Source organism: Thalassophryne amazonica, chromosome 9 (genome assembly GCF_902500255.1).
Source record: "Thalassophryne amazonica chromosome 9, fThaAma1.1, whole genome shotgun sequence".
Classification (NCBI taxonomy): domain Eukaryota; kingdom Metazoa; phylum Chordata; class Actinopteri; order Batrachoidiformes; family Batrachoididae; genus Thalassophryne; species Thalassophryne amazonica.
This window is the reverse complement of record NC_047111.1, coordinates 6,879,483-6,904,271: the sequence shown is the minus strand read 5'-3', so window position 1 is coordinate 6,904,271 and position 24,789 is coordinate 6,879,483. Positions and strand designations below refer to the sequence as shown.

Below are 24,789 nucleotides of genomic sequence, written 5' to 3'. Positions count from 1 at the left end.
TTTGAGAATTCTAACTAAGCAAATTTTTCTTACTCCATTGGCAGATTTTTTTTTTGCTTAATACAAAACAATTTGACTAGATTTAGGATTATTTGTCTTATTTTCAGAGGGGCAGTTTTTTCAGTGCACTGTGTTCTGAGCTGGACGCCATGCTTTGTTCCACTGGCTGCCACATGTTGTACCACTGGACGCTGCATATATAACATAATTATAATTATTTGTAATGTTTATATTGTCATGGTTTGGTAAAACAGTTGCATGTTCATCCCTTCTTGTGAGCAGCTGTAAAGGTATGTTTATGATTTAAGATTTAAGACCTCATTATAATCGTTCAGATGAGCTGTGCTCTGATGCAGTGCGCTGACGCAATCACTCACACTTACACACAGTGTTTTGTGTTTTTGAGTTTTCACAATGTTCACTTGAAGTTCACATAATTAATGCGTGATGGAGATTTTGAACATTTAAAATTTTTCTTTGCGCACGTGCACAAAGCCGCGCACAGTTTACAATGAGTTAACGAGTTTACTCTCCTGCACGGCAGAGTGCATGCAAGTGCGCAGATCAGAGTCATGCAAGTGTCAGTGCACCTTTAGGCTCGCACTTCAGACCTTCTTACTCTCTGCTTTATCTCCTTGACAACTGCATTATCTGTCTGGACCCCATGTGCTCTCACTACAGCCATTACATTTATGGGCTAGTTCTACTATCATCCCTGCTTCCTGAGTCTCAGAGCTCATTTAGACCATCCCTTGTGTTGTCGCCATTAAAATACTGACCAAATTAAAATTTCGACAGCTAAGGTTTTTAGTGCGTCTGGGTGTGTAGACATAATTGCCATAATGGAAATGTTTTTTAGAAGCAGGCTGATGATTGTTTGTATCCACTGTGTTTGATCATATTTTTTTATTTTTCCTCTTGCTCTCTCTCCTTCCCCTCTTGCTGTTGTGTGCTGTGATGGCTGTGAGTTATCCTGCTGTTCTGCTGTCAGGTAGCATAATACATTGATGGAGGCTGATTGATTTGTCCTTAATGAAAAGCCCATCTATTGGCTGTCATGTGGCAGCCATTAGGTAGTTTTACGCGACACTGGGCTGACAGCAGCGAAAGGCTTTCATGTTATTCAAAGATACACATGTTGGAAGCAAAAATGGAACATGAGCCCTGTTCTTCCAATAGATACAGTAACATCACACTATATGTAGAGTGAATAATGTCAATAGATTCTCAGCTCTGTTTATGCGATGCCTGTTTTTCAGAATGGGACAGATTATGTGTTTCTGGTACGTCAGAACTCTGAACTGCTGCGGGCCCTTGATGAGCTGGAGAAGACTTGCACCACATTGAAGGAGGAGAATTTCCTGCTGGTAAGACTGAAAACTCTAGACTGTGTGTCTTACGTCCTTCTTGCACAAATCTGACCTTTCTCACCTAATATTTAATTTGTTTCATTCAGTGCAGGGCTCAAAATGTTATAGCTTAACATTTACTTTGGTTCGTTTTGTTTTCTCGAGCAATATTCTAAGTAGACCAAACTTGTAAGCAAAGATGTGAGCACACTGTCCCCTCATTGGCCAGACATTCTGTGTTTGTGTGGTGGGGTTGAGGTCATAGCCACAACTTTGGGAGTCTGTTAAGAGGATATGCTAATGTCACTGCTATCACTAGCCTCAAGCAGTTTAACCTCAGTGATTTATTTATTTATTTATTCGTCTTTGATTTGACACTGTACTGCAGACCAGTTAAGGCTTGCAGCTGTTGTCTGCAGGGGTTCTCAAAGTCTTGGGGCCACAGGCCCCTTACAAGGGAGAAAAGTTTTCAAGGACCCCCTCATAATCCTCACGCCAGTTAACACTATGTTTACTACCATTGTGATCCCAGATCCCATAGACGTGATTTGTTTTAAACTTTCAAACTAAATGCTAACAACATCAGTTTCATAGAAATGAACACAACCAAATAAATTTTTAATAATTTTAGTAACATTTCTATCATTTTACACACAGTTTATTTTGCTCAAATAAAACTTTGACTTCACAACATTTTTCAAGTTGTAGGTCTTGAAGCTTTCAGGAAGATGGGCAGAATTTAGGGCCCCTTCACACATAACACGATTGAAGCCAGCGAGCGCACAAAGGAGGAATTGCATGCAATTCGTGAAAAATCAGAGCCGCCTCAAACGCCTCGTACACCTGTCATCACAACCATCCACAAGAGGCCGAAAGACAGTGAATGCCCTGCGTATGCTCATTCGGTCCCCCCTCGGCAGGTGTCAGCCAAATTCCAGGTGTCTCACACGAACATCTAACACTGCTCGCTGCACACTTAGAAAAGGTGGGGCTATTCTTGCACGTGGTACAATAGTAGACAGCAGGCCATCACATTCGACCTGTCTGTAAAAATTGTCAAAATGCCACACGAAAGTGGTTTGCATCCGAGTCTTCACACCTGCCAAAGGATTTGCACCAACGGGGAAAACAAACCAGACAACAAACCTTTATTATTTTAAGAAAAGAAAATCTGTATTATATGGTCTTATGCACTTAGTAAAGATTTCACATTAAGTATAATTGTTTTTAAATATTTATGAGCATTATGTGATCTCTGTTTTTAATGGAGTGTAAGGTTCTGTCAAATAAAATACTACAGTTTTTGTTATTGTAAACCTTGAGTGATTACATGACATTGAAAAAATATGCTGACATGAGTTCATTTTGAACATTAATGATAAAAAACAAAGCTCCACAGAGATCTTGGATTTTATTATTAAGTTTACAGACGATTTAAAAATTCTTACAAAGAATTACACCAAAGTGGAATTATTTGTCACATCAACGGTTTTCATAAATAAGAAATGGATGATTCTGAGGCTTTTAATGTGGAAAATAATATATATTCCCACATCCAAAGATATATTTTCACAGCTGATGTTTTGTACCGAAGTACCGATACTAATCTGATACTCCCCCCTTTTCAAAACAACTTTTCCCTTAATACAGTGGAGTAAAAAAGTATTTAGTCAGCCCCAGATTGTGCAAGTTCTCCTACTTAGAAATGACAGAGGTCTGTAATTTTCATCATAGGTACACTTCAATTATGAGAGAAAAAAAAGAAAAAAATTCAGAAAATCACATTGTAGGATTTGTAAAGAATTTATTTGTAAATTATGGTGGAAAATAAGTATGTGGTCACCCACAAACAAGCAAGATTTCTGGCTCTCACATACCTGTAACTTCTTCTTTATGAAGCTCTTCTGTCCTCCACCTGTTACCTGTATTAATGGCATCTGTTCAAACTCGTTATCTGTATAATAGACACCTGTCCACAGCCTCAAACAGTCAGACTCCAAACTCAACCATGGCCAAGACTAAAGAGCTGTCAAAGGACACCAGGAAGAAAATTCTAGACCTGCACCAGGCTGGGAAGAGTGAATCTACAGTAGTTAAGCAGGTTGGTGTGAATGAATCAACTGTGGGAGCAAATAATTCTAGACCTGCACCAGGCTGGGAAGAGTGAATCTACAGTAGTTAAGCAGGTTGGTGTGAATGAATCAACTGTGGGAGCAAATGGAAGAAAATGGAAGACATACAAGACCATTGATAATCTCCCTCGATCTGGGGCTCCATGCAAGATGTCATCCCGTGGGGTCAAAATGATATAAGAACGGTGAACAAAAATCCCAGAACTACATGGAGGGACCTGATGAATGACTGCAGAGAGCTGGGACCAAAGTAACAAAGGCTACACACTACGCAGAGAGGGACTCAAATCCTGCAGTGCCAGGCGTGTCCCCCTGCTTAAGCCAGTACGTGTCCAGGCCCGTCTGAAGTTTGCCAGAGAGCATATGGATGATCCAGAAGAGGATTGGGAGAATATCATGTGGTCAGATGAAACCAAAATAGAACATTTTGGTAAAAACTCAACTCATCGCGTTTGGAGGAAGAAGAATGCTGAGTTGCATTCCAAGAAGCATGGGGGTGGAAACATCATGCTTTTGGGGCTGTTCTTCTGCAAAGGGGACAAGACGACTGATCCGTGTTAAGGGAAGAATGAACGTGGCCATGTATCGTGAGATTTTAAGCCAAAACCTCCTTCCATCAGTGAGAGCATTGAAGATGTAGCATGGCTGGGTCTTCCAGCATGACAGTGATCCCAAACACACCGCTCGGGCAACGAAGGAGTGGCTCCGTAAAAAACATTTCAAGGTCCTGGAGTGGCCGAACCAGTCTCCAGACCTCAACCCCGTAGAAAATTTGTTGAGGGAGTTGAAAGTCCATGTTGCCCAGCGACAGCCCCAGAACATCACTGTTAGAGGAGATCTGCATGGAGGAATGGACCAAAATACCAGCTGCAGCGTGTGCAAACCTGGTGAAGACTTACAGGAACGTTTGACCTCTGTCATTAGCCCACAAGATTATGTTACAAAGTATTGGGTTGAACTTTGTTATTGACCAGATACTTATTTTCCACTATAATTTACAAATAATTCTTAAAAATCTACAGTGTGATTTCCTGGAGTTTTTGTCATCATTTGTCTCTCACAGTTGAAGTGTACCTATGATGAAAATTCAGACCTCTTTCATCTTTCTAAGTAGGAGAACTTGCACAATCAGGACTGACTAAATACTTTTTTATACCACGTAAATGCATTGGGGTCTCGAGGTTAAGTGTTCGGCTTAAGTGTTCAAACCCCATCCAGACAATCACTAAGGGCCCTTGAGCAAGGGTCCTTAATCCCTAGTTTTCCCCAGTGTAGTGAACATTCTGCATGGCAGTACCCCGATGTCGATGTATGGTGAATTGTGAGGCAATAAAGCACTTTGAACTTCTAATTCAGTTGGAAAAGCGCTATATAAATGTATTTCATTTACCATTTACATTTAACAAACCACAGTTCCTTTTCACCAAACTAAAAAGCATGTGTGAAAACTCCAGTTTGTAGAATTGTTTGAAAAATTCAACATAAAATAACAATTATCCCAAAATTTTGAGAAAACATCTACAAAAATGGCCATATGTAGCGAAAGTAAAACGTTACCAAACAGTAAAATAATTCAACTGTGACGAATTTCTATGAGATGTTTTCCTCCTCAATAAACATAAGTTATTTCATTAATTTTTTTATATGGTTGCTCCATCCATTTACAACCCAAGAAAGACCTTTCACAGTTTTAGTGAGTTTGCTTAGGTGTATTTTGAGATGTGCTTGATGATGCATTTTGTTTTTCCTTATTTCCAGCGGAAGAGCAGTGCTCCTGAGACCGAGGAGAAGGTCAGGCGCCTAAGAAGAAAGAACACAGAGCTGGGCTGTCCTTGCAAAGAGACTTGAAGGAGGGCACGAAAACTGCAGAGGCCAACCTCAAAGTGGTACGCTGCACTAATAAAATACATCTTATTACTGCACGGCTTGTTTTCTAGCACTGGACCCACATTCATTATCCGCCACCATCTTCCAAATCACCGCGTCACCAATAAGTCCAGTAATGAGCGATAATTGTTCAGCGTGTGATGAATAGGACCTTTGTTGTGAAAATACAGCATGCAATTAATTTAGAGAATTGCCTAAGATGGCTGCAAGAACAAGGGTGGGGTAGAGGGGCTCATTTTAGGATTGCCTCAAAAGTACTCCTTAAAAAAACTTGCATAGATTTTTTTATTAATTCTGTACGTCTTTGCATATAATTTCTGCCATACAAGAGACCCGATCAACAAAAAAATATATTTAAAAGAGAAACAGTTGGAGAATGCAGACTTCTGCCAAGGCTGATGGTAACTCTACATTAGGTCAAAGTCTTTAATCCCCAAGTTCCTCCTGCTGTGCAGTTGAGCACCTTGCATGGTGTGTCTGTGTGGATGGGTGAATGTGAGGCATCATTGTAAAGCTCTTTGAATGTCTGCTTCAGATCAAAAGGTGTGACAGCAGTGCAGTCTGTTTACCATTGTATGAAAGCACATCATGGACGATTGCGCTGTTGGACCTTGGTGGAAGTCTGCTGAACACTCAGGGAGCACAAATCTCAAATAGTTCCATTGGCTCATTGGGGGAACGATGTGCAGTATTTAACTTTGAGGTTTGTGTTTGTTGATTTAACATTTGACTAGAAAAGAGCTCAATACCCACTTCCACTGAAGCGTTATAGTAGCCTAATGAGCCACTTTAGCAGCCATGTATCACTGTCCTGCCTGTCACAGATGTCGCCTGTTCCCTAGTGTATTCTGCGTGCACCTGTTCAGCAGACAGAAGTAGACCTTTGGTACAACCTCTTTTTGCAACTCCTCACTGCCTGCTGCTTGCTGAAGGGCAACACTACGTACAGTAAAGAAGGACCGACTGATAATTGTTTTGAATTGTCACGTTTGCACCTAATATAGTAAGATTTTTTTTTTCCACTTGCGAATAATTTGCAGTAGTTGCTGTTTCACTCAGCTAAAAGCGAATGCCAGGATTCTACAGTGTCAAAAGGTTAATAGGGTGTGTATGACATGGAAAACGATGTGAGAAAATCAGAGTTAAAAAAATACACAGATCTCTAAATTTAACTCTCCAGAAGCCTGTATTCAGTCTTTGACATGCCCGTGGCAGCCAGAAACATAATAAATGACCAATAACATAATAACTCCAATAATGTAATAATTTTAGCCATTTTAAATTTAATAAAGTGCCTTTTAAATAGTCAAGCTGCCAGACCCAGGCTTTGGGAATGAAAGAAACTGACACACTGATTTCAAGGTATATATAACTTCAACCACCACAGAACCAACACTGTATCATGCACGTGATTATGAAGTTATTCCCTTCCAGCATCTCAGACATGTCCAGCAGATAGCACTGTTTAGCAGTTGGCAGACAGGGCTACAGGATGTTACATAGGCAAAACAAACTTGCTTTTTGGATTCTTCTTGTACATCAAAGTTCAGGGGTGTCTAAACCGTTTGTCCTTATTATCTGTGCTTTTACTTTGGCGGGTTACAGGATGATGGCGTTTATTGTGTTTGAGTTGAACAGTCTGGAGTGGGAGAACTTTTCAAAGCCTTTTGGAGCTGTAAATATATTCTTGCTCATCTCCAGATAAATTCCCCTTCATTGATGAGGCATGGAGCAGTAGAACAGTGTAAAAGAGCTTTTGCACGTCAGCGAGCACGTGACCTAGCACACCATGCAGATGCCCTGCTGTCTAAGGACAAGGAGATTGCTGCACTGCAACAGAACTGCAGAGATCTGGAGGCACAGGTGGGCACAACAAAGGTAGAACACATTTCCTCTTTATCAAGAGCTTCCTAAAATAATGTGAAGAAGAGCACCATATTCTGCCATCAGTAGGTCCATGCAGAGCTTTTAATAAATCTAAATGACACGTCCTGGCATCATGCTAGAATGTTATTGACTCATCAGGGCAGCCATATGTAAGCCTAGGCTGCAGCACCTTTCTTCTGTGCTTCTGAGAATTTAGGAGCTCAGTGAGCAACAACTTTGAGGAGGAGCCACTGTCACCTCTGAGGTATAAGAAAAAGAGTATGAAGTGGACTGAAATGGTTACGATGTCAAATACGCAGACAACAAAGCACACAGTTATAAATGCCAATATATTTTGCATCTTAACCTATATTGCATGTGTTTAATACATTCTAAACAGGGATTTTCAAATTTAGCCTTTATTTAACCAGGTTAGTCCCATTGAAATTGAGATCTCTTTTACAATGGAGACCTGGACAGTTCTAAAGTTTCCAAACAAGGCCAGTTTGCTGCGGTTTCACAGTGGTCATTAATGTCGAAGTGTGTTAATTGTCAAAAGTCTGAAAAAATGTTGAGTTTAGACCATTGTTCTTAAATTGCTGATGTTCACTGAACCTTTAAGCTTTTCATTCCAATTAATGTTCCCACTGTGGAAGACAGCAAATAATCACCGATCATGTCATTGGCTCATCATGCAGCAAGGTTGCACTCTGCTGGAAACAACTGGAACTACTCATCATAACTCCCTGATAAGCCCCTGATACAAACTGTGCAGGGAGGGCTGCTTTTTCAAAGTGCCAGTTTTTAATTTTCTGATGCATGTTGGCATCTTTTTTGTTTGCTAATGAGAAGTCTTATGGCATTAGCTGTGCAACAATACTGTCACAATGTCAGAGCTGCATGCTGTCTTCAGTCTCAGCAGTTCAACCTGAATGTCAAAATTAGTACAAAAATGAATATAATTTACCAAACGGATGACATTGACGTTTTGGTGATTATAATGCTATAGGGACGTCTTGCTATGCAATAGATGTCTCATCCAGGTTTTTTGTTGGCTTCTTAGTAGGATTATTCCAAAGCTACTAAAGTGGTTTTCATGAAACTTATTGATTCGATGGTGTCTGGCCTAAAATACATTCAGTTAGATTGTGAGACAGATCTGGATAAAGGGGCAGGTCAGGTAAGGTCTGGGAGCATGAGCCGGTGCTACGTGTTGCTGTATCCACCACACTACGTCACTACCGCCTTGAGTCCTGAATAGGAACCATATCCATCCTAGTGGAGCAGATAAGTATGACTTTTGGCCAGAATTGTTCACTTGGTCATACAAGCATCAGATTTGGCATGAATGTTCTTCATAAATCAGTGTTTGAGAAAAAAGTGCTGGCCACTTGAAAATCCAATATGGTGGCCAGGTAGGGAATGAAGAATTACACAGGGGTCAAAATTTAAAAATGCTCCAATCATATTGAAAAGTATAACACATTATTTGTCTGATCATAACTATTCCAAAAAGGTATAGTTTGGACTATCTATGATTGAATGTTATGGAGTTATGAGGTAAAAACTGCAAAAATGGTGACAAAGGTCAGTTTCAGTTTGTACAGGGGTCAAAAGTTAAAGCTGCTCCAATTTTTGTAAAATGTGATGCAAATTATTGGTTGAGTTAATAGGGGTTTAAAAAGGAATAGTTTGCACTATGTGTCATGCGTAGTTGTCACGTTACAGGCTAACATACGTCATATGCCATAGAATCCAGTGGACGTCAACATTGTTTGACATTTACTCTGCAAACCAAGCATTCAACACAGTCAAAACTGTTCCATTTATTAATCCTATTAGTTCAACCAAAATTTTGCACCACATTCTACCAAAATTGGAGCAACTTTAACTTTTGACTCTTGTGCAAACTGAAAGTTTTTACCCCATAACTCCATAACATTCAGTCACAGATAGTCCAAACTATACCTTTTTGGAATCTTTGTGATCAGACACATAATTTGGCATAGCTTTCAATATGATTGGAGCATTTTAAATTTTGAACCTGTGTCATTCTTCATTGACCCCTACCTGGCTGTCATATTGGATTTTCACGTGGCCAGCACTTTTTTCTCAAACCCTGATTTATGAAGTACCTTCATGCCAAATCTGGTGCTTGTATCGCCATGTGAAGGATTGTTTCAGTTATCTGCTGCACTGTCCCCACCTCTCGAAAGTAAACGTCTATCTGCCGCAGCCATGTGAAACGTGGGCGTCCCCTTGGCCCTTCCTAGCTGCTGGGGTCCTCAACACTGCAGGCTGGAGCGTGTCCAGAGAAGCGCGGCACATGGCCAAAGTGTTGCAGCTGATGCGGACTTACTCCTCATATAGTCATTCTCTGAAGAGACCAAGTACTGATGACACGTAGTCATCACCTTACCTCACTGGTCAGCCTCCATGTGCCACAGCCGTACAGTAAAACAGGAAGCACCAGGACCCTCAAGACATTGTAAAACAGCTGTAATTTTACAAGGACCTAAAAATAAACCCCCCAACACACACACACACACTCAGAATCTTTTAATGGCCGCGCTCTTGTACATGTTTGTGTAATGTACCTCACTTTTTGACCGTGTGTCATTACACTTCTTTGATAGTGAAGAAAGTGACGAGTGTTCCCAGACGAGTGCATGATAAATTGATTACGGCACCGTTCTGCGTTTACACGTCTTCTTTAATGGCCGTCTGTGTGTCTACAGAGTTCCCCTCCACCATCCTGCAAAGGAGAATTTGAGAAGCTTCTCAGGGAGTCTCAGAGGGAGGTGCTGCGGCTTCAGAGACAGCTGTCGGTCAAGTCGTCCAGACAGCAGCAGCATGACCGCAGCTCTGCCACAGGTGCACCAGAGGATTGTGGGAAAATTGAGGAGGTGGCGAGAGAAGAGAAGGTACAAAGTTTATCTGCATTTCATCATGTCTGGACAACACTGACCCCTGTTGGTTCTTTATTGATGCCATGCAGTGAATTTGTGTAATTTAATAATTTAATTTAATTTATTAATAATGGCCAGAATTCTCCATGTAACTTTGCTTCATGTACTGTATGAGTTCAGATGCTGTAAGACTTCATGATGAGCTGTTGTGAGGATGCACTGTGCCTTTTTTGTGATATGTACATAATAAAGGAACGCTAATATAACTAGGGAACGCTAACATAGTGGAGATGCCGGGTATGTGGATTGTGATGTTCTTGCAGTTTGCTTTGTTAATGTAAAATTTATGCCTCTGCATTTCCTCAAACCTTGTGTATGTTTGTGTTGGCATGGATGATGTTTTGCTGTGTTATGTAATAGCTTGTCATTTGACCCCATACGAATGTGCCAGGAGCCATATAATGAGTTGATTGATTGAATTTGGTCCTGATCAAACATACCAAAGCCACACACGATGATCCTTTCTGAATTTACTCCCAGTCATTCTAAGTAACACATGTCACCTTTTTATACCAGTAAGTATGTTTGCACACAGTGTGGAGAACAGCTCCAACAAGTGATGGCAAAATATGAAGTTGCACTTCAGTCATTAAAACTGGTATGAATTCCATCATGTGGCCCGGATTGCGTTAACCACAAAACATGAGATCTGTATAGGCGGAATGTAATGTTTTGAACAAAATTTTTAACAGTTGTATGCCATTTCTATTAATTAATTCTACTTGATATTTTGTATTTTGTTATTTTATTCTAAGTTCTCCACTCCCTGTGAAGCTCAAATCAGAATGCCGATTGTGGTAATCTCTCATTTGTGGGAATCACACACGCACTCGCAGTGGCATGCACACTCCCAGAAAGGGGCCATGTTGTGTGAATTCTAATCCCCTCCAACGACGGAGTGGTACAGTCCACTAATCCGCTTTCTGTTGCTGTGGCAGCGGTGAGAGGGTTTTGGGTGGTAGGTAAGACTCCAGCTGCCCTGAGCAGTTTTCTATCTTGCTCCGGTGTGGATAAGTAGCGGGCGAAGGGAAGTCCTGACATTTCCACTGGTCATGCGAAAGGGGTAGGTTGTCTGATGTTTGGGTGTCTCTGTGTGCAGGTCTCATTGGCCCATTATAATTGCATTGTGTAACATTATACGTCTCTACTTGAATGGTAACTGAAGCTGTGTAGTAGTTGAAGTTGAGACTAAATGTTGGGAAATAATCTGTGTCAGGACACACTGGGAGGACAGAATGTGCATCTTAAGGCTGTGTGTGGTTAACTCATGGTGACCTATTGTGAAGTTGCTCCAGTTTGAATTGTGATATGATTAGCTTGTAACAGGATTTGTCTTATACTGTTTGTACCTGTTGTCTTTCAGATAGCAGTAAGTCTTGTTTTAAGTCTGTGTTTGTGTGTGATGGGCAGGCACTAAATTGCAACTTAACTAGACGGAACATGCATGAGGCCTTGTCGAGGAGCGCTTGTCAGAACCCTGTTGTATAACAGTCCTGTTTTGGAACTTCCAGAATTCAGACATGACATGATGGGACAATGATTGACTGGTGGACATCGATATATTCAGTAATTAAAAATAAAATCAATGGCCAGGCCAATCCATTAAGGTGCTTTTAAAAGAAGTGATCCAGTTACCCTTTTCAGTCGTCTGCAGGGATTACACCAATGTGCTTATGGCATTCAGGGCCTACTGAATGGGATCTGATGCTGCTTCAGTATGCGTGGGCCCAGGGTGTATATGATCAACACTATATGGTGTGCACATGGCAGCTCACAGGCTGAAGTGACAAGCAGGAGGTGAGGTTATAGGTCAGGACATTGTGTAACAAAAATATATTGAGTAGTTGGAGTTTGGTCACAACTCAGTCCTTCATCGGCAAGTTTGAAGCTGAAATTCTGAAGAAAGCAGGAACGTTGGACCTGCAGCTGTTCTTAAACATCTTCGGTTTATGTGAACTATACAAAGTAAAAGCACACATGCGTCCATAACATGAATATACAATGTCAATATTATCTAGTTTTTAGATGGTTACATTTACGGTAAAGCCCTGATCTCAGCATACACATTCCTAAGGTCGCTATAACGTGACTCACCAGCATGTGAAGGTCACGGTTGCCCATGAATGTGATCTGGTGTGCAGTTTGTTGACATAACATGTACATGTACAATAGCATACCTGTAGGATAACTAGCACAACCTTAGTGCTTCCAGAACTCCTCTGTGATGTCACAGCTTATATGACAATGCTGCAGACTCCACAGAAATGCAAGGGATCGCCAAAGTATGTCAAAGTTTGTGACAGAAATAAGACATTTTTGATCTTGAAAACCCACCACAGTTAAAACAAGACCACAACCTAAAGACGGAATATTCCACTTCTGGACCGTCTGATTCAGGACAGAAGAGCTTTCTCACAGTGCTTCATTCAACAAGGGCTGTTTGCTGGAGGGAAAGGCCTTTAGTAGTGTGGGGACATGAGCTTTATCAACTGAATCAGTGGAGTTGGAAGCTGAATGGCTCAATTCTGTTGACAAATGATACTCAATTTCAGATTGGTCAGTTCCAGTTCAGTATCAGCTCGGTGCTTTTTGCCTCTGTTCTAATTCCGAAGCAAATTCTGCTTGGATGTTTCCCAAAGCCAAGATGCTTTACTTACAACACCATAAATCCATCCACACAGGAACAACAAAAAAGCTGAGTTGTGTATTTGCCACCTAATGCCTTTATTTACATGTATGACCAAGTTTTCTTAAGGCGGTGTGATTCATGAGAACCGCCTTTTAGGTCAAACCCTTTATTCCTTCTAATATTATATAAATGAGACATTGTATAATGTTTTTCGTCTGTGCGCACTGATCAAAACAGTGTCAGAATGACATCACACTTCACCTGACCTCTGATTGTTTGCTTTTAACTCTCACATTCCCTTTACAATAAGTGGTTGCTCAATTCAGGAATTTGAACCTTGTCTTGTTGAATGACACTGAGGTGGGTGTCATATGTTGGTATTAACATTGGAAGCCTCTTTATGTAAACATTTCTTTCTTTGACGACACAGTGATTGTTTATTGCTCAACAGGAATTCTGTATCCAAGTGAAAAAAATTTAAACATTGTTACATATTGTTTTTCTGCGTGGGTTGTAATGTGAAATGGAAGAGACCTACGACCTACAGTGTTCAGAATAATAGTAGTGTTATGTGACTAAAAAGATTAATCCAGGTTTTGAGTATATTTCTTATTGTTACATGGGAAACAAGGTACCAGTAGATTCAGTAGATTCTCACAAATCCAACAAGACCAAGCATTCATGATATGCACACTCTTAAGGCTATGAAATTGGGCTATTAGTAAAAAAAAAAGTAGAGTAGAAAAGGGGGTGTTCACAATAATAGTAGTGTGGCATTCAGTCAGTGAGTTCGTCAGTTTTGTGGAACAAACAGGTGTGAATCAGGTGTCCCCTATTTAAGGATGAAGCCAGCACCTGTTGAACATGGTTTTCTCTTTGAAAGCCTGAGGAAAATGGGACGTTCAAGACATTGTTCAGAAGAACAGCGTAGTTTGATTAAAAAGTTGATTGGAGAGGGGAAAACGCAGGTGCAAAAAATTATAGGCTGTTCATCTACAATGATCTCCAATGCTTTAAAACAGACAAAAAAAAAAACCAGAGACGCGTGGAAGAAAATGGAAAACAACCAACACAATGGATAGAATAATAACCAGAATGGCAAAGGCTCACCCATTGATCAGCTCCAGGATGAACAAAGACAGTCTGGAGTTACCTGTAAGTGCTGTGACAGTTAGAAGATGCCTGTGTGAAGCTAATTAATTTGCAAGAATCCCCCGCAAAGTCTCTCTGTCAAATAAAGACATGGGCAGAAGAGGTTACAATTTGCCAAAGTACACATCAACTGGCCTAAAGAGAAATGGAGGAATATTTTGTGGACTGATGAGAGTAAAATTGTTCTTTTTGGGTCCAAGGGCCACAGACAGTTTGTGAGACGACCCCCAAACTCTGAATTCAAGCCACAATTCACAATGAAGACAGTGAAGCATGGTGGTGCAAGCATCATGATATGGGCATGTTTCTCCTACTATGGTGTTGGGCCTATATATGGCATACCAGGTATCATGGATCAGTTTGGATATGTCAAAATACTTGAAGAGGTCATGTTGCCTTATGCTGAAGAGGACATGCCCTTGAAATGGGTGTTTCAACAAGACAGTGACCCCAAGCACACTAGTAAACGAGCAAAATCTTGGTTCCAAACCAACAGAATTAATGTTTTGGAGTGGCCCGCCCAATCCCCGGACCTAAATCCAATTGAGAACTTGTGGGGTGACATAAAAAAAGCTGTTTCTGAAGCAAAACCAAGAAATGTGAATGAATTGTGGAATATTGTTAAAGAATCTTGGAGTGACATAACAGCTGAAAGGTGCCACAAGTTGGTTGACTCCATGCCTCGCAGATGTGAAGAAATCATGAAAAACTGTGGTTATACAACTACAACTAAATACTAGTTTAGTGATTCACAGGATTGCTAAAAAAGCAGTTTGAGCATAATAGTTTTGTAGCGTCAACAGCAGATGCTACTATTATTGTGAACTCCCCCTTTTCTACTTTTTTTTTACTAATAGCCCAATTTCATAGCCTTAAGAGTGTGCATATCATGAATGCTTAGTCTTGTTGGATTTGTGAGAATCTACTGAATCTACTGGTACCTTGTTTCCCATGTAACAATAAGAAATATACTCAAAACCTGGATTAATCTTTTTAGTCACATAGCACTACTATTAGTCGGATCACTACTGTACTTGCCCAGCAGAAAAAGTGGAAAAGAAAAAGTACTTAATGCAGCTAATGGATAAGAATATAGAAAATGCTTTGCAAAGCAGAAAATTTCACACAGTGGTCAGGTATGAAGCGATGCAACCAAATTTGGAGACACAAGAGGACTGACTGGTTTAAGTGTAATATATAAGAAGAAGTAAGTCCTACATAGGATCTGCACCTTATTCATCCCAGTGTTTATCCCAAACACCGTAGCATGAAGTAGATGAGAGTCTATGATATCTGCTGGACAGGATGCCAGTCTGATGCAGGTTACTTCCTCAACCTAGTCTTTTACCCACCAATGCAGAGGGAAGTGTCTTTTCAATGGGCAAAGACAGGTAGCACACCAGTAATAGAACCCAGGTCTGCATGTTGGTAGCCCAACTCCATATTCCTCTGAGAGACTGGCTCCATGACGATATGCACAGGTGATATTGCAATCAACCTGCAACCAAAAGAACCAGGAACAGGCAAATCAGTACATGTGCAGCAGCAGGATAAAGGACCCCTTCACACATAACATGAAGTTGGGCGAATCAGTCAGAAACAGGCTCAGTGGGCGAAACCCAAAAAGTTCCAACCGCAGTCGGGAGGGACAGACTGTTGGGAAAGTGTAAGACACGGACCTACACAGGGGGCGTAAATGAACGGACAATAGGGATGCCAATGAATACAATTTAATATTGCAGAATGTGCACTACAGGTCAAATACTGCTTTAGTCTGTCAATCAAAAGTTCCACAAGAAGGTGACGTGTGGGCAGGCCCAAAGATAGGAAGACGCCTTATCCAGAGAAGAGCTGGGACCCACAAGGTTCCACCGCGAACGGAGACCTGCAACACACCGGAGCCACCAAATCCCGAGTCCCCAGGTGGCCACTGCTCCCAGCTGTCAGATCTGGTACTGCTGGCAGGAAAAACAAACAGGTTACGGTGGGTGTGTGTACACCCAGCAACAGTCAGCAAAAATCACAGTTCCTTCCTGAGGGAAAAAAAATCCACCACTCCCAGAAAACGGGAACACTGAGAACGTGCAGTACCAACAGTATACTTAGCAATAAGGAAAGTGAGGAGTGGGAATGCCAACTCCTTCCAACTTCCACAAACCCAGCTCCAAGCTGCGAGTATACCAAAGGTTACGACAGCAAAAATCAGTAGCAATTAATGTGCGTACGGCACAAAACGGCTGAGTTGGTTTACCTGTGTGGTAAGCTGATAACTCGGCAGGGTTCTGATGATTCTCCCAGGCTTTTATTGTGGTGATGGTGATGATGATAATGATGATAGCTGTCAGTGTCGGCGCACCTGGAGCTCCTGCGAGGCGACTGCGCCCTCTGTGCCTGAAGCCCGACATCAGGCAGGGCGCCCTCTGGTGTTGGGCCAGCAGTACCTCCTCTTCGGGCGGCCCACACAACAGGACCCCCCCCCCCCCCCCCCCAATGGGGGCCTCCTGGCGCCCGACCAGGCTTGTCGGGATGTCGCTGGTAGAACTCAGTAAGGAGGGCCGGATCCAGGATGAAGCTCCTCTTCACCCAGGAGCGTTCTTCGGGTCCGTAACCCTCCCAGTCCACCAGATACTGGAGACCCCGACCCCTCCGGCGAACATCAAGGAGCCTATGGACTGTCCACGCAGGCTCACCGTCGATGATGCGGGCAGGAGGCGGCGCTGGTCCGGGGGTGCAGAGGTCTGAGGTTTGGTACGGCTTTATCTTGGACACATGGAACACGGGGTGATGACTTTGATGATCTTGTATGGTCCGATGTATCTGTCCGTTAGTTTTGGTGAGTCCTTATGCAGAGGAATGTTCTTGGTTGAAAGCCAAACCTCCTGCCCGGGCTGGTATGCAGGGGCCGAGGCACGTCGGCGGTCTGCATGGCCCTTCACCCTCGTCCGGGCTTTCAGAAGGGCAGAGCGGGCTGTTCGCCACACTCCAGATCTTGATTAGCCTGCTCTGCTTGTCCATTGGTCTGTGGGTGGTACCCAGATGAGAGGCTCACGGTGGCCCCCCAGTTCCCTACAGAAACTCCTCCAGACTTGCGAGGAGAACTGGGGACCATGGTCTGAGACGATGTTTGTGGGGATACCATGCAGACGCACAACGTGGTGGACCAGGAGGTCTGCAGTCTCCTGGGCCGTCGGGAGCTTCGGGAGGGCCACGAAGTGGGCCGCCTTGGAGAACCGGTCCACTATCGTCATGATGGTCGTCATCATGGTCACCAAGGTCACTAAAATTAACATTAAATCGGTGTGTAACTTTGCAAAAACAATGTCGGACTCTGTAGTTTTCTCTGGGCCCCTCCCCAATCGGACCGGGAGTGACATGTTAGCCGCATGTTCTCCTTGAATTGCTGGCTGTCTGAGTGGTGTCCAAAAAATGAGGTGGGCTTCATAGATAATTGGCAAAGCTTCTGGGGAAAACCTGGTCTTGTTAGGAGAGACGGCATCCATCCCACTTTGGATGGAGCAGCTCTCATTTCTAGAAATCTGGCTAATTTTCTTAAATCCTCCAAACCGTGACTATCCAGGGTTGGGACCAGGAAGCAGAGTTGTAGTCTTACACACCTCTCTGCAGCTTCTCTCCCCCTGCCATCCCCTCATTACCCCATCCCCGTAGAGACGGTGCCTGCTCCAGACTCCAATAACCAGCAAAAATCTATTTAAGCATAAAAATTCAAAAAGAAAAAATAATATAGCACCATTCAACTGCACCACAGACTAAACAGTTAAATGTGGTCTATTAAACATTAGGTCTCTCTCTTCTAAGTCCCTGTTGGTAAATGATATAATAATTGATCAACATATGATTTATTCTGCCTAACAGAAACCTGGTTACAGCAGGATGAAATATGTTAGTTTAAATGAGTCAACACCCCCGAGTCACACTAACTGTCAGAATGCCTCGTTAGCACGGGCCGGGGCGGTGGATTAGCAGCAGTCTTCCATTCCCGCTTATTAAGTAATCAAAAACCCAGACAGAGCTTTAATTCATTTGAAAGCTTTGTCTCTTAGTCTTGTCCATCCAAATTGGAAGTCCCAAAAACCAGTTTTATTTGTTATTATCTATCGTCCACCTGGTCGTTTACTGTGAGTTTCTCTGTGAATTTTCAGACCTTTTGTCGGACTTAGTGCTTAGCTCAGATAAGATAATTATAGTGGCGATTTTAACATCCACACAGATGCTGAGAATGACAGCCTCAACACTGCATTTAATCTATTATTAGACTCTATTGGCTTTGCTCAAAAAGTAAATGAGTCCACCCACCACTTTAATCATATCTTAGATCTTGTTCTGACTTATGGTATGGAAATAGAGACTTAACAGTATTCCCTGAAAACTCCCTTCTGTCTGATCATTTTTTAATAACATTTACATTTACTCTGATGGACTACCCAGCAGTAGGGAATAAGTTTCATTACACTAGAAGTCCTTCAGAAGCGCTGTAACTAGGTTTAAGGATATGATTCCTTCTTTATGTTCTCTAATGCCATATAACAACACAGTGCAGAGTAGCTACCTAAACTCTGTAAGGGAGATAGAGTATCTCGTCAATAGTTTTACATCCTCATTGAAGACAACTTTGGATGCTGTAGCTCCTCTGAAAAAGAGAGCTTTAAATCAGAAGTGTCTGACTCCATGGTATAACTCACAAACTCGTAGCTTAAAGCAGATAACCCGTAAGTTGGAGAGGAAATGGCGTCTCACTAATTTAGAAGATCTTCACTTAGCCTGGAAAAAGAGTCTGTTGCTCTATAAAAAAGCCCTCCGTAAAGCTAGGACATCTTTCTACTCATCACTAATTGAAGAAAATAAGAACAACCCCAGGTTTCTTTTCAGCACTGTAGCCAGGCTGACAAAGAGTCAGAGCTCTATTGAGCTGAGTATTCCATTATCTTTAACTAGTAATGAGTTCATGACTTTCTTTGCTAACAAAATTTTAACTATTAGAGAAAAAATTACTCATAACCATCCCAAAGACGTATCGTTATCTTTGGCTGCTTTCAGTGATGCCGGTATTTGGTTAGACTCTTTCTCTCCGATTGTTCTGTCTGAGTTATTTTCATTAGTTACTTCATCCAAACCATCAACATGTTTATTAGACCCCATTCCTACCAGGCTGCTCAAGGAAGCCCTACCATTATTTAATGCTTCGATCTTAAATATGATCAATCTATCTTTGTTAGTTGGCTATGTACCACAGGCTTTTAAGGTGGCAGTAATTAAACCATTACTTAAAAAGCCATCACTTGACCCAGCTATCTTAGCTAATTATAGGCCAATCTCCAACCTTCCTTTTCTCTCAAAAATTCTTGAAAGGGTAGTTGTAAAACAGCTAACTGATCATCTGCAGAGGATGTCTATTTGAAGAGTTTCAGTCAGGTTTTAGAATTCATCATAGTACAGAAACAGCATTAGTGAAGGTTACAAATGATCTTCTTATGGCCTCGGACAGTGGACTCATCTCTGTGCTTGTTCTGTTAGACCTCAGTGCTGCTTTTGATACTGTTGACCATAAAATTTTATTACAGAGATTAGAGCATGCCATAGGTATTAAAGGCACTGCGCTGCGGTGGTTTTGAATCATATTGTCTAATAGATTACAATTTGTTCATGTAAATGGGGAATCTTCTTCACAGACTAAAGTTAATTATGGAGTTCCACAAGGTTCTGTGCTAGGACCAATTTTATTCACTTTATATATGCTTCCCTTAGGCAGTATTATTAGACGGTATTGCTTAAATTTTCATTGTTACGCAGATGATACCCAGCTTTATCTATCCATGAAGCCAGAGGACACACACCAATTAGCTAAACTGCAGGATTGTCTTACAGACATAAAGACATGGATGACCTCTAATTTCCTGCTTTTAAACTCAGATAAAACTGAAGTTATTGTACTTGGCCCCCACAAATCTTAGAAACATGGTGTCTAACCAGATCCTTACTCTGGATGGCATTACCCTGACCTCTAGTAATACTGTTGAGAAATCTTGGAGTCATTTTTGATCAGGATATGTCATTCAAAGCGCATATTAAACAAATATGTAGGACTGCTTTTTGCATTTACGCAATATCTCTAAAATCAGAAAGGTCTTGTCTCAGAGTGATGCTGAAAAACTAATTCATGCATTTATTTCCTCTAGGCTGGACTATTGTAATTCTTATTATCAGGTTGTCCTAAAAGTTCCCTAAAAAGCCTTCAGTTAATTCAAAATGCTGCAGCTAGAGTGCTGACGGGGACTAGAAGGAGAGAGCATATCTCACCCATATTGGCCTCTCTTCATTGGCTTCCTGTTAATTCTAGAATAGAATTAAAAATTCTTCTTCTTACTTATAAGGTTTTGAATAATCAGGTCCCATCTTATCTTAGGGACCTCGTAGTACCATATCACCCCAATAGAGCGCTTCGCTCTCAGACTGCAGGCTTACTTGTAGTTCCTAGGGTTTGTAAGAGTAGAATGGGAGGCAGAGCCTTCAGCTTTCAGGCTCCTCTCCTGTGGAACCAGCTCCCAATTCAGATCAGGGAGACAGACTCCCTCTCTACTTTTAAGTTAGGCTTAAAACTTTCCTTTTTGCTAAAGCTTATAGTTAGGGCTGGATCAGGTGACCCTGAACCATCCCTTAGTTATGCTGCTATAGACGTAGACTGCTGGGGGGTTCCATGATGCACTGTTTCTTTCTCTTTTTGCTCTGTATGCACCACTCTGCATTTAATCATTAGTGATCGATCTCTGCTCCCCTCCACAGCATGTCTTTTTCCTGGTTCTCTCCCTCAGCCCCCAACCAGTCCCAGCAGAAGACTGCCCCTCCCTGAGCCTGGTTCTGCTGGAGGTTTCTTCTGGTTAAAAGGGAGTTTTCCTTCCCACTGTAGCCAAGTGCTTGCTCACAGGGGGTCTGTTTAGACCGTTGGGGTTTACATCATTATTGATGGCCTTGCCTTACATATAAGGCGCCTTGGGGCAACTGTTTGTTGTGATTTGGCGCTATATAAAAAAAAAATTGATTGGTGATTGAATTGATCCCCTGGGATGCAGGGAGACCCGTGACGAAGTCCAGGCCTATATGGGACCAGGGGCGTCGAGGCACTGGCAACGGCTGGAGGAGTCCACTCTGTTGTTTATGAACAGCCTTGCCCCTGGCGCAGGTGGTGCAGGCCTGGACATACTCCCGGACATCGGCTTCCAGTGACGCCCACCAGAAACGCTGCCGGACCACTGCCACGGTTCTTCGCACCCCTGGATGGCAGGAGAGCTTGGAACCGTGTCAGAAGTCAGGGCCGCAGCTCTTGCCGTCTGGTGGGACGTACAGTCTATTCAATGGTCTCCTCCGGGGTCCGGGGTGTCGCGTCAGGGCCTCCCTGACGGTGTTTTCTATGTCCCACGTGAAGGGTGGCGATGATAGTGGACTCCGGGATGATGGTGTCAGGTGGATCCGACAGCTCTGTTCTGACATCCTCTTCATGCACTGGACAGTGCATCAGACCATTGTTTTTTGTCCCGGGGCGGTACATGATCCGGAAGTCAAAATGACCAAAGAACAGTGACCAATGGGCTTGCCTGGGGGTTCAGACGCTTAGCGGTCCGGATGTACTCCAGGTTCCAATGGTCAGTGAAACCGTGAATGGTACCACAGCTCCCTCCAACAAGTGTCTCCACTCCTCCAGGCTCTTTTCACCGCCAGGAATCGCCGATTGCCGACGTCATAGTTCCGTTTTCTGCTGGGGTTAACCTGCGGGAAAAATAGGCACAAGGGTGGAGGACCTTATCGGACTCCCCGCTCTGGGACAGCACGGCTCCTATCCCTGAGTCAGAGGCATCCACTTCAACAACAAACTGGCGGTTAGGATCGGGCTGCACCAGAACTGGTGCAGTCGAGAACCGGCATTTCAACTCCCTAAACGCGGCTTCGCACCGATCCAACCAGGTGAAGGGGACTTTTGGGGAGGTCAAGGCTGTCAGGGGACCAATCACCTGACTGTAGCCCTTGATGAACCTCCTGTAAAAATTTGCGAAGCCAAGGAACTCTTGCAGCTTCCTACGGCTTGCCGGTTGGGGCCAATCTCTCACTGCCGCTACCTTGGCCGGATCAGGGGCAACGGAGTTGGAGGAGATAATGAACCCCAGGAAGGACAAAGAAGTACGGTGGAACTCGCACTTCTCGCCCTTCACAAACAACCGGTTCTCCAACAACCGCTGTAGGACCTGACGTACATGCTTTACATGGGTCTCAGGATCCGGGGAGAAGATGAGGATATCGTCCAGGTATACGAAGATGAACCGATGCAGGAAGTCCCGCAAGACGTCATTTACCAATGCTTGGAACGTCGCGGGGGCGTTAGTGAGGCCGAACGGCATGACCAGGTACTCAAAGTGACCCAACGGGGTGTTAAATGCCGTCTTCCATTCGTCTCCCTTCCGGATCCGAACCAGGTGATAAGCATTACGGAGATCGAGTTTTGTGAATATTTTGACTCCATGCAGGGGCATGAACACTGAATCTAAGAGAGGCAACGGGTATCAGTTGCGAACCGTAATCTCGTTCAGCCCTCTATAATCAATGCATGGATGGTCTCTGCCGTCTTTCTTGCCCACAAAAAAGAAATCAGCACCTAACGGGGAGGAAGAGTTCCGGATCAACCAGCTGTCAGTGTCGGCGCACCTGGAGCTCCTGCGAGGTGACTGCGCCCTCTGGTGCCTGAAGCCCGACATCAGGCAGGGCGCCCTCAAGGTGTTGGCCAGCAGTACCTCGTCTTCGGGCGGCCCACACAACACAGACGGTCAGACAGCCGTGTTGGAATTGAGGAAACTAATGGATTTCTTATTGTCTGTTAAAATATTTAATTCCTGTTATAAAGAGCAGCGGATACAAGAATTATCATCCTTCTGTTCCTTTTTGTTCATGAACCATGCCCATTGAAGTAAACAAGGACTTAATAAAATTACATGAATGAGATGAAATAAAAACATCCCTCCCTCCCTCATGCACGCAGTGAGCGGCGGTCAGGCCAGCGAAGTTCACAGCTGCTACAGGCCACCTGCCTGGAGCAGCTCTGACTGCACAAACGTGAGGCATCCATGCGGTCACATCATGAATGCATCAGTTAGCCACGCAGAGGTGAAACTGGCCGGCCACACGGAGGGTCCCCTTATCCAGCAGCCTCTGGTCGCTTGGCACGCTGAAGGACACCGTGTCATGTGAGCTATAACTTACGTGGTGGACATGACATTAGCGTCACCAGTTGATCACAAAGATCACATGGATAATTTCAGATGGCCCGGCCTGGCTGCATGGTTATCAGCGTGCACGCTGAGATGTGGCTGGAGGCAATCCAAAGGTGATTTCTTTTGTTTTTATTTTTCCCCATGCCGTCATCGTTTGCACACACACATGCACCACTATGCCTTGTACCTGGGTGGTTGGAGCACATGTGACAATATGTGTTCCCCAGCTTTGCGTTGCGTACAGTAGTGTTCAGAATAATAGTAGTGCTGTGTGACTAAAAAAATTAACCCATGTTTTGAGTATATTTCTTATTGTTACATGGGAAACAAGGTACCAGTAGATTCAGTAGATTCTCACAAATCCAACAAGACCAAGCATTCATGATATGCACACTCTTAAGGCTATGAAATTGGACTATTAGTAAAAAAAAAGTTGAAAAGGGGGTGTAACCTCTTCTGCACGTCTTTTATTTAACAGAGGGACTTTGCGGGGATTCTTGCAAATAAATTAGTTTCACACAGGCGTCTTCTAACTGTCACAGCACTTTCAGGTAACTCCAAACTGTCTTTGATCATCCTGGAGCTGATCAATGGGTGAGCCTTTGCCATTCTGGTTATTCTTCTATCCATTTTGATGGTTGTTTTCCGTTTTCTTCCACGCGTCTCTGGTTTTTTTTGTCCATTTTAAAGCATTGGAGATCTTTGTAGATGAACAGCCTATAATTTTTTTGCACCTGCGTATAAGTTTTCCCCTCTCCAATCTGTCAGGATTTGGGTCTTGCCAGCTTTTATTTCTTGGCTCTGTGTTCTTCAGTTACTTTTGTTTATTCTGTTGTGGGGTTTTTGTTCTGTTTGGGTCTGTCTTTCCTGTCTGTCTCTGCTGGCTCTTGGTGGTGGGTGTTTCCCTCTGGCCACGCCCTCCTTCTGGTGTTTTCCACGCACACCTGTTCTCTTTCTGCACCTCATCGCCTGGGTGTATTTAAGCTCTCCATTGTGCCTTACTCCCTCGCCAGATTGTAGCGCCTTGTGCCTCTTTCCAGCTCTGTTCGTGTATTTCCTTGCCTTGCTTCGTTTGCCTCATCGTGTTTTCTGACTATCTGCCTGTGTACCTCGACCACGCCTAGCCTGATGTATTTGTTACTGTTGCTCTTTTTGGACTGCCTATCTGTGTACCGACCCCAACCTGTTTACAGAGTAAACATCTCCACTGAGCTGTGTACCTGCGTCCTGCATTTGTGTCCAGCCCGTCAAATCTGATACAACCAACTTTTTAATCAAACTATGCTGTTCATCTGAACAATGTCTTGAATGTCCCATTTTCCTCAGACTTTCAAAAAGAAAAGCATGTTCAGCAGGTGCTGGTTTCATCCTTAAATAGGGGACACCTGATTCACACCTGTTTGTTCCACAAACTTGACCAACTCACTGACTGAATGCCACACTACTATTATTGTGAACACCCCCTTTTCTACTTGTTTTTACTAATAGCCCAATTTCATAGCCTTAAGAGTGTGCATACCATGAATGCTTGGT

General features: G+C 43.0%; 1 protein-coding gene across 2 annotated transcripts in view; it reads left to right on the top strand.

Annotated features, from left to right (window-relative positions):
• The first annotated feature begins 1,258 nt into the window (after positions 1–1,258).
• Positions 1,259–24,789, top strand: part of LOC117516693 (RIMS-binding protein 2) — a 192,111-nt gene continuing 168,580 nt past the window's right edge. For both annotated transcript variants that reach the window (XM_034177534.1, XM_034177535.1), the window contains exons 1-4: positions 1,259–1,367; positions 5,240–5,367; positions 7,070–7,246; positions 9,973–10,158. In XM_034177534.1, coding sequence (XP_034033425.1) covers positions 7,088–7,246; positions 9,973–10,158 — 345 coding nt within the window. In that variant the 5' untranslated portion in view covers positions 1,259–1,367; positions 5,240–5,367; positions 7,070–7,087. The remainder of the gene's footprint in view (positions 1,368–5,239; positions 5,368–7,069; positions 7,247–9,972; positions 10,159–24,789) is intronic.